The 12,214-nt window shown below is 52.8% G+C and overlaps 1 protein-coding gene across 5 annotated transcripts in view; it reads left to right on the top strand.

Moving 5' to 3' along the window:
* TSC22D3 (TSC22 domain family member 3) overlaps positions 1-12,214 on the top strand; it is a 74,550-nt gene that overhangs the window by 59,324 nt on the left and 3,012 nt on the right. For 2 of the 5 annotated variants that reach the window (XM_045298593.1, XM_004710033.4), the window contains one exon: positions 11,934-11,985. In XM_045298593.1, the coding sequence (XP_045154528.1) occupies positions 11,934-11,985 (52 nt within the window). Of the gene's footprint in view, positions 1-4,880; positions 4,946-11,070; positions 11,207-11,521; positions 11,613-11,933; positions 11,986-12,214 lie in introns of those variants that run through there. The other 3 variants (XM_004710032.2, XM_004710031.2, XM_045298594.1) reach the window with 3 other exon arrangements.

Genomic DNA, 12,214 nt, shown 5'->3' with positions numbered 1-12,214 from the left:
AGAGATTCTGGCAAGTCTTTGGAGTCAGCCCCAGTAGGTTCCCGAGGGGAGAATGAGTCACACCCCTCCAGTTAACCCGGGAACCGACCCGTGTTTGAGTGGTGACAACCATGGGCCTGCAGGAGAACTGACTTCCGTAGATGGGATGTCGTTGTGTGCTGCTCCAGCCAATCGGGATCTGAGAGACCCTACAGGACAGAGCTGATCTACCCCGTAGGGTCTCTTAGGTGGGAGCAGATCAGCAGGTCTTTTCCTTGTGAAGCTCCTGAGGAGATTTGAACTGTTGAATCACCGTGGGTCTTTAGAGGAGAAGTAGGGTTGATTAACTGAGTCAAAGACTGTTGATTTTGAAACAAGTTGCCTTTCCCCGTTCTCTACCTGCATTCTTCTCTCTTCGGATTCTGTGATGCCTGCTCCCCATGTCCCCAGGCTCCTGGACCAAGAGTTTCCACGGACAGCTGTGAAGTGTCTTAGATGTAATCTGTTACTCATAACACCACCACAACCACCACCACCACCCGCCCCAAAAGACAAAGCCGTTGCTGTAGGATGGGTTCAGACTCCTGGTGACCCCATCGTGTGTGTACTTCATAGTGGCTGGTTTTTCAGAAGGAGATTCTCCCACCTCTCTTCTGAGGTTCCACTTGGTAAACTCAAACCTCCAAGCTGCCAGAGCGTTTGTTCATGCGTAAGTGTTGGCAACTGATAGTGGCTGAAGGTGGGCACCTTCCCAGGGCTGTTTGCAGTGGCAAAGAAACTTTTCTCATTTCACCAAGTGTATAAAGATGGTATTAGAACCCAAGGGAATGACTTGATGACATTCGGGGGACACCACCATAGTCGGGTTGGAAAACGAGCTTTTCCTCACTGCCCTTCAAATCACACTTCTCGGGTAGCCAGTCACATAAGGCACCTCCAAGCAAGTCTGGCTCTAGCTAGACCCATCCTCCCAAGGAGCCTGTAGGAATCCATTCTTAGGCATGTATGTGATTGATTGGGCACAAGCCGTACTTGTGTTTGTTTCTACTTCATATATGAGTCTATTTGAGTGTCTGGTGAACGAACGTCTTTGAAACCTGGTCCAGGCAGGGGTAGGACGTCCCCTTCCCCATTGTGAGGTGGGAGGCTTCAAGCTGGTTTCTTCTCTGCCCATCGGATGATGACGACTAAGTTCTAAGACCTTGTCACCTATGACCCCTGAAGAACATAGACTCGGCACAGAAAATATGGGCAGAGACCATAGGTTTGGATGCTCTGGCCTGGCCTCGACTGCCCTGTCTTGCCATGCCCTGACCCTGAACTGCCCCTTTGGGGTCACCGGGGAAGCTGACAAAAGCTGAACCTGTGTGTGCGCGTGCATGCAAATAAGAACAACTGGGAGAGACCCTGTGTCCATCTGCCTAGCTCCATGAATTGAACTGTGCAAATGTCAAGAGGATATTTGCATAACTATACATGTGCGTCTGTGTTTCCTTCTTCCTGATAAGGTGTGTGCATAGTTCAGGCAGCCCCGCCACCCCTGGTTGAGAACAAGATCGGTTCCTCTGTCTATAAGAATTTGTAGGTTAAGAAAAACCTTGAAGCTTTTTTCTTTCAATGAGTTAAAAGCTGCCCGTGCAAGACGTGGAGGGGCTTGTGATCAAGACTTAGCTGTGGCAATAAAACTACCGGGAAAAAAATACAGAAAAAGAATTTGTTGTAGGTAGGGGTTGGTTGAGTCATTTCGAAGAAGGGCAAATTTACATGACATTAAAGCAGAGGTTCAATGGGCAGCACCCCTTTAAATGTGTGTGGCTCCCCAGGATGCTGCCAACAACCCAATTTCAAGCATTAGACTCCTGAAAGGGCCCACCCACTACACCTCTTCGGCATTTCCCATTCCCGGGCTTCAACCAGCTCCCTTGCCAGTTACCCCCAATGAATCACCTTAAATTGTCAAAATCCTAGTCCGTTCCGGATTTTGCTTCGTCGGCCATGACAAAACCGCACAGAGCTGTGCATGACAGGACCAATCGGCGCGGTCTGTAAATCAGATGTCTGTAACCCAGGGACGGCCTGTATACCTTGTCAGCAGTTCTCAGACTGCGCCAGGAGGCCCGCCTTCACTCCTCCCAGCACTCCTTAGCGTTCCCTGGCACTGTTCCCATGGCTGGGGGCCCTGCCCAGGGAAGAGCTGGCCCAGTTTCTTTTCTTTCTATTCTGGGAGTAGTGTACCCCCTGGCCCCACGCGCCACCTTCCTCACCCCAGCAGGGCTGCCTTGTTTCCAGCCAGGGAGCCAAGGAGGGTGGGGTGGCTGGCAAGCTGGAGGCCATTTGCAATCTATAGAGCTCCGCTTCCCAAGCCCACGGTGAATAGCTCTGCCGTGAGGTAAGCAAGGGCCTCCGAAGTACAGTATGAGAGACCAGGGAGTGGGCGCCTCCTATGCTTACCCATCATGGCTGAGGAGCCAGCGAGCCTCAAGAGGCCAGCGTTATTACCATTCTTTTATTCCCCTGAGCCCCCGGGAACCTGGACCACTTCAGAGGTCACCCATTCTACAGTGAGCCTCACAATGATAGCCAGGTGTTCCACCCTGGAGCCCCTGCCCTCTTCAGAGAGCCCTTGTCTGCTGGCTCTCCATCCTCAGCACGATTCCTCCTGGTCCTTATCCTCCAAGCATTGCCAATAGCCCCAAGTCCTTCACATACCACTCAGGGTAACTGTGGTAACTGCCAGAGCAAATGGCTTGGAATGACAGCTCCTGGGACTGGTGCTCCACACAGCAGGCGGACTGGGGAGAGCCCCCTATGATTCACCTTCAACTGTAGAACTCTCCGACAGTTCCCGTTTGCACCGGTTGCCTGGCGAAAGGCTGTGAAGACAAACCAATGCGGAGAAGAGCTGTGTGCTCAGCGGTCAGGATTGTCGTTGGGTGACCCATGAGGGGCACGTGGCATGGAGAGAAATGTTTGCCTCACTAACTGATAATATGCATCAGTCTTCAGAGGAGGATAAGGTGCCTTAGCAGCTGCTTCTCAGGGACATGGAACAAGAGTAACAACAAGAGTTGACCCAAGGAGGGAGGACAAAAAATGGACAGATTGAGCGATCCCCCATACTTGGGACCCTGGCAGCTCTGAGAGCCTAAGTTCATGAATAATTCCTCAGGTAACAAATCCGTACTGTCTTGGAAAATGGAGCTAAGTGAGGGACCCTTCCAGGCATGGGCTATCACAATGTCAGAGGAGGGGTGGGTCCCTTAGAAACACGCAAGCTTCGAGGCTGCTGTGTTATCCTTACCCACATGGGCACTAGCCACATGGTGTCGAGACACTCTCCCTTCTGTGGATGGAGGTGATGGGTAGGGACTGAGAGGCTTTTCCCTTGAAGCAGACATTTCACTGAGGTCTAACCTGGAAGGGAGACTCTTGTTGCCACTGGAAGGCAATGCACTTCTGAACTGGACTCCCAGCCGTTTTTTTGTTTTTTTTCTGTTTGTTTGTTGGTTTGATTTGGGGTTTTTTTCCTTGAAAGAAACATTCCCTTGTGTAAGGAGCCCGGCTTGTGTAGTGCACCAGCTATTCCACAGGAGAAAGACGAGGCTTCCTGCTCCAGTAAAGATGCATAGGCTCAGAAACCCACCGGGGCAGTGTTCCGCTCTGGTCTATGGGGTCGCGATGAGCTGGAATCAACTCAATGGGAGTGAGGGAGTTCTTTGAGTAGACCTTTATTGAATAGAAACTTTGAATGGAATTGAGTGATAATGGCAGTGTGTGTGTGTGTGTGTGTGTGAGAGAGAGAGAGAGAGAGAGAGAGAGAGAGAGAGAGAGATTGTGTTTACTACGATTTACAAAACTTTTCTTCTTTCTTTCACTGTCACCCTTGAAGATGGGTCATGGGAAGGGTAGAACAGGTGAAGAGGGCTTGGTAAAATGATGGAGCTACACTTCTCACAACTACCAGGCCTCAGAGGAAGGGAGAGCAGCCCAAATATTGACATAACCACAGAAAACCCAACTCACCGCCACCGTGTCGGTTTCGCCTCGATAGGTCAGCATCAAACCGCCCCCGTGAGTTCTCGAGATTGTAACTCCTGATGGGAGCAAACAACCTCAGCTTTCTTCGGAGGATCTGCTGGTGGTTTCAAACTGCTGACCCAACACGTGACCACGATGCCTCCAGGGCTCTTCCAATATTGACAGACCAGTTCGTGTAACTTAGCATCTACTGAGCTCAACTGGATCCGGCGGCCAATACTCCACATCCTGCTGAGACACCTGGACAGACCTCACTCCGCCAGCAGAGATCCATATGGGGATGAGGAAAGCGATTTGACAAGAGCCGCTTCTGACCTTTCTGGAGACTGAGACGGGTGGATGGAATGCTGTCAAAATGCAGTTGTTTTCTTTTGTTTGGGGTGACGCTTGTCATCCCTAGTGTCACTAGGAGATTGTTTGCGAAGCTCACATGAGACCCTGTCCGGGAGAGAGCTGAAAGGCACAATTCATCCCTCCTGCCGTCATTGGGTGCCAGGGTTTGCCCCAACTCAATGGCGCGTTGCTTTTCAAAGAGGGTCTCCATCTCTGCCAGGGTTCTCCTTGGGCTCTCTTGCACCCACCATCACTTTCCGCATCTACAGCTGCATCGTTCCTCTCCATTTTTCTCCTCCCTCCCCGCCCAGCCACCCCCCAAACGCAGGGTTCCGGGCCCTGGCCAGGCAGGGCCATGCACGTGATCCCCAGAGAACAAGGCACTTTCTCTGTCGCGGCCTTTCCTTTGTGCATCCTTCCTCCTGGACGTTGGGGATTTTCCATGAAGCCCCAGGAAGCCTTCCAGTCACAGTGGCCTCCCTGAGCTAGTCTTCCACACGGGAGTGGGACTCGAGGGGCAGAGCGAGGAGAAGCCAGGCGCAAGGATGGCATGTCCGCCTCCTTACTCCCCCAGCCTCTTCCGAAAAGGGGACAAGTAAGTAATTAGAACTCGACAGAGGTGCAGACAGAAGGGGCCCGCTGAGGTGGAGGGGTGAGTGGAGAGGGATGTTTTTCAACCATCTCATGAATGCTCCCCGAATGATCTGGTGTTCAATATCCTTTTTGTATTTCCCTTCCCAGCCCCTAACCCAGTGTTGGCTCTGTGGCTTTGTGGCACCTCTTGCCTCATGTCTTTTTCCGCTTCTCCTGACACAGGACCCTGTGTTTTGCTGGCAGCGTTGCTGGCTCTTTGGGTGGAACATTCCCTGTAGAAAATCAGGAAGACTTGCCTATAAATAGTTTCCTTCTGGCCAGGGGGAGACACAACGCTTTAAGTGTGACAAAAAGGGAAGTGAGAGGTCCCCCGTCGTCCCTACCCCCAACCTACCGCACCCACCCTCATCGTTGGTGTCTTGAGAATCCAGCTCAGGGCTTCTGTTGCCCGGGCTCTGCCCAGGATTTCTTCCACGGTCCCGTGGGAACCTGGAGTAGGAAGGGCTCTTGTCCCGGAGGGCCTGGCTTTTGAAGTGGAACAAACCGGAGGGAGTGGGTGAGTTGGGGGGGTGGGGGTGGGAGACACTGCCCCCTGGCTGAAAGTGAACAAGTAGGCTTCCAGGAGCCCCTGAGATGGTGGGGAGAAGCGAACTCCCTATTTGTTCTGCCACCCTTCAGCCAGGCAATCCCTCCTGAGAAGGGATCGGGCCAGCTCAGTGGTACATTGCAAATGGGCTGGGGCTGGGTGTTTTGTGGCTTCAGGGCTGGAACTGAGAGCCAGTGTGCTGTGAGAATGAAAAGAGGGAGCTTGGGAACATGCTGGGGGCACTGAGCTGTGTAACTCCTAGGTCGCTTGTTTCCAGGCTGCGTTTCGGCTCTGTAAAACATGGTGAGGATCCGTGGATCAGTTTGTTCGCCAGGGATGCTGGATCAGAGACCAGAGAGCAGGTACCGCATGAACTGACTGCAAGGTTTGGGCCCACCTGTTCTATACAGAGGAAGATTCTAGTGCACTGAAATTCTGCAGAAAACCCTTTGGATCCCACCTCCAATCTTATCCACTCCACCCTCATCCATCCCCTTGACCTTGGGGAAAATAGTTTTGTTGAGTCCAATCACTGCTTGCTGGGGGAAGATTACAGCCCCTCAGTGATCACTCCCCACCAGACAGCACTCTAGGTGAGGTGTAGTGTGGACAAGAGGTAGGCTGAGTGTGGGCTGAACCCAGGATAGCCTTTCAAAATGGTTTTCTTCAGCTGAATCCCATATGTGAGCTCCTAGGATGTGTGCGCGCGCGTGCGTGTGTGTGTGTGTGTGTGTGTGTGTGTGTGTGTACAGCAGTTTAGTTGACAAAAAAATTGGTGTACCACACAATTCAATGATTTAAGAATATCAAAAACAGTTAAGTATATTAAAAAGTGCGTTCGTCACCACAATCAATTTTAGGACATAGTGTTCATGCTTGTATCCATTATTACTTGATTCCAATATCGCCCCCCCCCCAACTCCACTGCCATAACCCTAAAAACATATTCATATACTTAGTATCTCTATAGATTCACCTAGTCTGGATTTCATATTTTAAAAATCATACAAAAGAGATCCCAACAACAAAAATTAAACCACAGAAAAACCTCAATCCAAAAGAAAGCAGAAGCTAGGTAGCACAAGTTAAAAATGGGTCAAAAGGGAAACAAACAGTAAGATGTTAAATTTTAACTGAAGTGTATCTGCAGTAATCCACTGAACAATGCATACGTGCCTGGCCAATGGTCCAAGGGAATTCAGTGGCGGTTTAATGCCAGGTGGGGGCTCTACCAATAGATTTAAGGCTTTCATTGACATCCATAACCTTATCCAACCAGGTTGAACATTTGTTTTCTTGTTGGTCTTATTCTGCTAAAAGCTGAGCACAGCATAGGACTGGGGGTGGGGTGGTATTAAAGGTGTTAGTTAGTGGGGCCCACCAACTTGAGGTGTGACCAGTCTGATTGAACCCCACTGGGTATAAAGTAAATCTGTGGCAGCTCCCACTTTCTCCTGCAGAGTAGCAGGTGGCTTTGAACCTCTGACTTTGCAAATAACAGCCCTGCGCTTCCCCAGCAGGGCCACAAGGAGCCCTAGTGGCATGGTGGGGTGCACGTTGGGTTGCTAACAACAAGGTCAGCAGTTTGAAACCACCAGCCACTCCGCGGCAGAAAGATGAGGCTTTCTACCTCCATCAAGAATGAACAGCTTTGGAAACTCATGGGGGGGGGGGGCACTTCTGCCCTGTCACTATAAGTTAGAATCTACTTGATGGCAGTGAGAGACAGGGATCGTTTTCTTCAATGGTGCTTGGCTGCCTTTGGAAATGATTTGGATAGTCCAACTGCTTAGAATTCCTGACCCCCTCCCTTCTTCCTACCCTACTCCCCACCCCACCCCCAGCTGCTTTCTGTGGGCCTCCTTCACAGAACCTGCTGGCACCCTAGGGGCACTTCTCCTGCCTGGGCCCCCCTTTCCTTCCTCACTCTCCTGGAAGCTCCAGCAGAGGCCCCAAAACTGCCTCTGCTCACCCTTCCCAGGCTCTACTCATTCACTCAGCAAATCCCTCTATTTCCTCAGCCTACCACCCCTCGGCCCCCTGCCCCACTGTTAAGTACTTAATAGGACCAAGCTTGGTCTCTTATGTCTGGAGACCTGGGCTGGAGCCTTGACTCTGCGAGTGATTCGCTGTGCCACCATGGACGGGGCCAGGTCACCTTTCAAAGCTTTCCAGGTGGGGGTTTTTGTTTTCACACCTGTCCCAATGATGGTGACAGCATCCACAAGGCAGGCTATATGGTGCAGACCGCACAATGACTGAGCCAGGGGTTGCTCTTTTTATCCAGAGGTGCTCTGGCAGTGCTATGGGTTAAGCGTTGAGCTGTTAGCCACTAGGTCGGCCGTCCAAACCTGCTCCAAGGGACAAAGACGAGGGTGTGTGCTCCCATAAAGATGGACAGTCTCAGAAACCCCTTCTAGGAAGACCATGGCAGTGGGTCATTGTGAGTAGGGCTCAGACTCGGCTTACTGTTCACTGAGGTAAGGGCAGAGTGCAGGGCAGCGAAAGAGAGGAAGGCCTTGACAAGATGGACGGTGACTGCGACGATGGGCTCGACATCCAGAACATTGTGAGGACGGTGCAGGACTTCTGTTGTACAGAGGGTCATCACGAGTCCGAACAGACTCAATGGCACCTAATCACACGATGAACTTGGAGTGTTCAGGGGGCCCTGTTGCTTAAGCTGGGTTCGAGTTACCCAGCAGGTTCGAGTCCATCCAAGGGGCCTTAAAAGAAAGCCCCAGGGAGCACAGTTCTACCCATAGGGTTACCCGAAATTGGACTCAGCTCACTAGCAACTAGCTGGTGACTTGGGTGTTTTGTCTGTTAACTATTGTCACCAGGACTCAAGCGTGACGTCTGCTCCCATGGAAGTATAAGTAGCATTGAAATTGAGTCGCCAGGTTGTGCAGTCCATTAAGGACTCACCAAAACGGTGGAAGTTGATCCGCCCAGAGATAGCTCGGAAGAAAGGCCAGGTGGTCAACTTTGGGAAAACCAGCCATAGAACACCCCATGTAGCTCAGAGTACCCCTGGTATCAACTCGATAGCACCTGATGGACTGGTCTCCAGAGAAAAGGGTCAGTTGTCTTCTATTCTGTGTTCGATTTTCCCAGCAGCGGTCTCTCCTCTCCACGCCCCCACCCGACAACCCAATTTACTGCTCTCTCTTCTTTTCATCATCTCCCTTGGCATCTTGGCATAAATAGTCATTATTTGTTTGGGATGCACTTACAAGCTAATGAAAGGTCACTTGAGAGATTTCTGGATTAAGAAAGCTCTTATGTGTCATAGAAGGCAGATTAATATATTAGGGAATTCCAAAATCAAGTAAGCTCCCAATTTAAGAAGTTCTTCTATCTAGGTAGCCTAAAAATATAGTCTTCACTTTGTTCTGACTAGAGCACACTGCTTCCCTCAAACACCATGGTCAGAAACCTTGTGACCTCAATGTTAACAGAATGTTCTGAGATTGGGATCCTCTTTCAGCTACCACTGGGGTGAAAAAAAGACTCATGAGAGGCTAGTGCAGTAGATTGGTTTGGATAGCTCCGTGTGTCAAACCCAAATTCACTGACACCGAGTCCATTCTGCTCATGGAGACCCTAGAGGACAGGGTAGAACTGTCCCTGGAAGTTTCCCAGATGTCACCTCGACCGGAGTAGAAAGCCTCATCCTTCTCACATGCCGTGACTGGTGGTTTCTAACTGCTGACCCATGTGTAACCACTACCCCACCAGGGCTCCTCGGCTCTCTGCACATAGAATGGCTGCTGTGCATGCGTTACCACCCAGTAGATCCAATGGAGATCCCCGAGGCAGAGTGACAAACATTGACTGTTCAGTGGATAACTGCCCCGACAAACAGAGGAAATCAAGACCTTCCTAATGGGCTTGGCTGGGGACCGTGTGTCGGCGCCAGGCACCTGGTTACAAGAAAGATCCCAAAGCAAATAATAATTAGCTTGTTTGCAGCTAAGAAGGCTTCAGTACTTTTCCAATAGCATGATTGCATTGAGGTATTGCTTTAGACCACAGCCTGTGGAGTATTGATTCATGGGCACTGGCCTTATATTCGTCCAAACGACTGTATATGTGGTGGAACCCAATGTTCTCCTTATGGCCCTGGATTGTTCGTGTAAATAATACCCCTCCTTGCATCACCTGCCCTCTTGTCCTGTCCAGGGTGCTCTGTCTGGCTGCAATTTTCCATTCATCCACCAGGTGGCCTCACTTAGGAAGGAGCGGGAGAAAAGGATCTCAGGCTGCCTCCAACCACCCGCGCCCCCCCTCTCCCCGCCCCGCCTTTGTTTTTAAGCTTGGGGCTTAAAAGAACGAAATTCTGTCTCTCTGATGGAGGCATATGTTGTGATTGTTAAGCAACACTCATCTTTTCCTGCCCCTCGGGCTTTAGCGCGCGCGTGCGCGCGCTCTGATGATGTGACCGGACCCCATCCCAGGGCAGGTGATTTCTTGGGACGATTTCTAAATAGCCTTGCGTTGAGGTTTTGTTGGCATTTTCTGTGTGTGTGAGAGTTTACAAATCTTAAAAAGAAAAACCCGGCCATGTGAACCTGGATAGGGTTAAGTGTCTTCTCCCTGCAAAGTCGGCTGTGGAGAGCAGGCTGGTGGCTTGTGGTTACTGGTAACCGGCCCCTACCCTGCCTCTCCTCCACAGCAGCTGTGTGTGTGTGTGTGGGGGGGGTCTGGCCCCAGCTACTCTGGTCTGCGAGCTCACCCACTATGCACCCTCTCCTCCATACACCTGAGTTCACAGACTAGCTCCTGAGGTGGGAGGAGGGAGGGGTGGGTGGGTGGGTACAGGGGTTTCCAGACTGGTGGGCTGGCTGACTAGGTGAGGCAACAGCTGAGTGGGTGGGAGGCTGATCGTGTAGGTGACAAAGCAGGGGTGCAGGAGAGGCTGAAAGGGTAAGTAGTGGGAAGATGCTGGGGTTCCTGACTCGGGGTGGGGGTGGGGTGGGGTGTCAAGGGTTTTTTGAGGCATGCCAAACCATCAGGGTATACCGGCAGCCACCTCCCGAGATGCTTTGGCCACTTGTCCCAGCGCTGCTCTCCACTGATGGGTCCTCCCTCCCACTGGGGCGTCGCTCCTGCTTTATTCCTCTAGAACTCAGCAATCTCTCCGGTTCAGCTCCAGTTTGGTTTTTACCAAGCGCCAGAGCCCTCCTTTGGAGATGCCAGTTGGCACCAGAAAGTGCTGAACTGTTTACAGTTCTAGCCCAAGGTTCAGGGAGGGGATGCGTGGAACTGGGCCCTGAAGGCCGGTCCAGGACTCATTTGCATGGCCCCTGACGCCATGTGACGCAGCCAGCTCCTCCTATATAAAGAAGCAGGAGCAGAAATATCTTTGAGTCTGGGCTGGACTGGCGGTCGTGCAGTTTGTGAGACATTAGGTGACACCCTCCTCGAGTCACTTCCCTTCAACTCCAGCCGAAGTGCCTGCCACTCTTGGGTCCTTCCCCTTGGCAGCCAGCGCCCCACTCGCCGCCGCCCAGCCCGCCCCGGCCCCGCCGCCCGCCCGCCCGCCCGCACCATGAACACGGAGCTGTACCAGACCCCCATGGAGGTGGCAGTCTACCAGCTGCGCAATTTCTCCATCTCCTTCTTCTCCTCACTCCTTGGGGGAGATGTGGTTTCCGTTAAGCTGGATAACAGGTAAAATCACTGGCCCCGGCCTAGCTCCGAGCCGAGCTGGGTGCCCAGCGGAGGCTTGGCCGCCAGGCAGAGCTGGGAGCCCGCGTGGTGCCGCCGGTCCCCGCGTTCCCCGCGGTGCAGCATCCTGGGAAGGGGCGGGGGAAGGGGACGCGGGCGCGGGGCGGGCGGGGGTGGGGGTGTCACCGCCTTGCGCTGGGATCCGCCGAGCGTCCCTGTGGCCACTGCACTGGGACAAGGAGCTGCTGCAGCTGCAGGGACTGGCAGCCTCAGCAGAGGAGTGGGGGCGAGCTCAACAGTGGGGGACAGGGCTGGGCCTGGGGCTGGCCACACGGGCCTGGCGCCACCAGGGAGGCCAGGCCGGAAGCTTGTGAGCTTTGTAGGAATTCCTAGCTAGCTTCCGAGCCAGGTAGGTTTCCCCAGAGTGAGTGGACTGCGGGGACTTGAGCCGCTGGCCTCCCATTGTTTACCCATCACCCCTGCCAGGCTAGCAGTCCTTGCTAGCTGGGCACTCTCCAGTCTGTGCTCTGGGCGTTGGCAAGCTAGCCTGGGTGGGTGCTGCTTCCTGCAGGGGCCAGGAAGGGTCGTGGGCACAAATTGCCCAGCACCCTGGGCCAGGGAGGCTGAAGCAAGGAAGAACCAGGACAGATGGAAGCCATTGGCCACAGCTACCAGCAACTCCGAGTGGAGCCGAGTAGGTAACCCGGGCACTTTGCTTTTTGTCTTACAGTGCTTCCGGGGCCAGCGTGGTGGCCATAGACAACAAGATTGAGCAAGCCATGGTGAGTGACCTCGCTGCATGTTTATTCCACCCCAGGGGGCAATGGGGAGTTGGCTAGCCACTGCTTATGTAACTTGGGACAAGATCCAGGGCTGGGGGGATAAGACGGCAGGGGGTGGGGGTGGGGCAGGCACAAGAGCTTGAGGAAGTCCTAAAACCTGCTTCCCATCCCATCTGCCTAGAGGGGCCTCTCTGAGGGAATTTTCAGTCAGACCCGGCTGGACTCCTCT

The sequence above is a fragment of the Echinops telfairi genome, unplaced genomic scaffold (genome assembly GCF_000313985.2).
Source record: "Echinops telfairi isolate 266 unplaced genomic scaffold, ASM31398v2 ScPeMD7_7427;HRSCAF=8465, whole genome shotgun sequence".
NCBI lineage: Eukaryota > Metazoa > Chordata > Mammalia > Afrosoricida > Tenrecidae > Echinops > Echinops telfairi.
The sequence above is the reverse complement of the archived record's forward strand: the minus strand, read 5'-3'. Positions and strand labels throughout refer to the sequence as shown.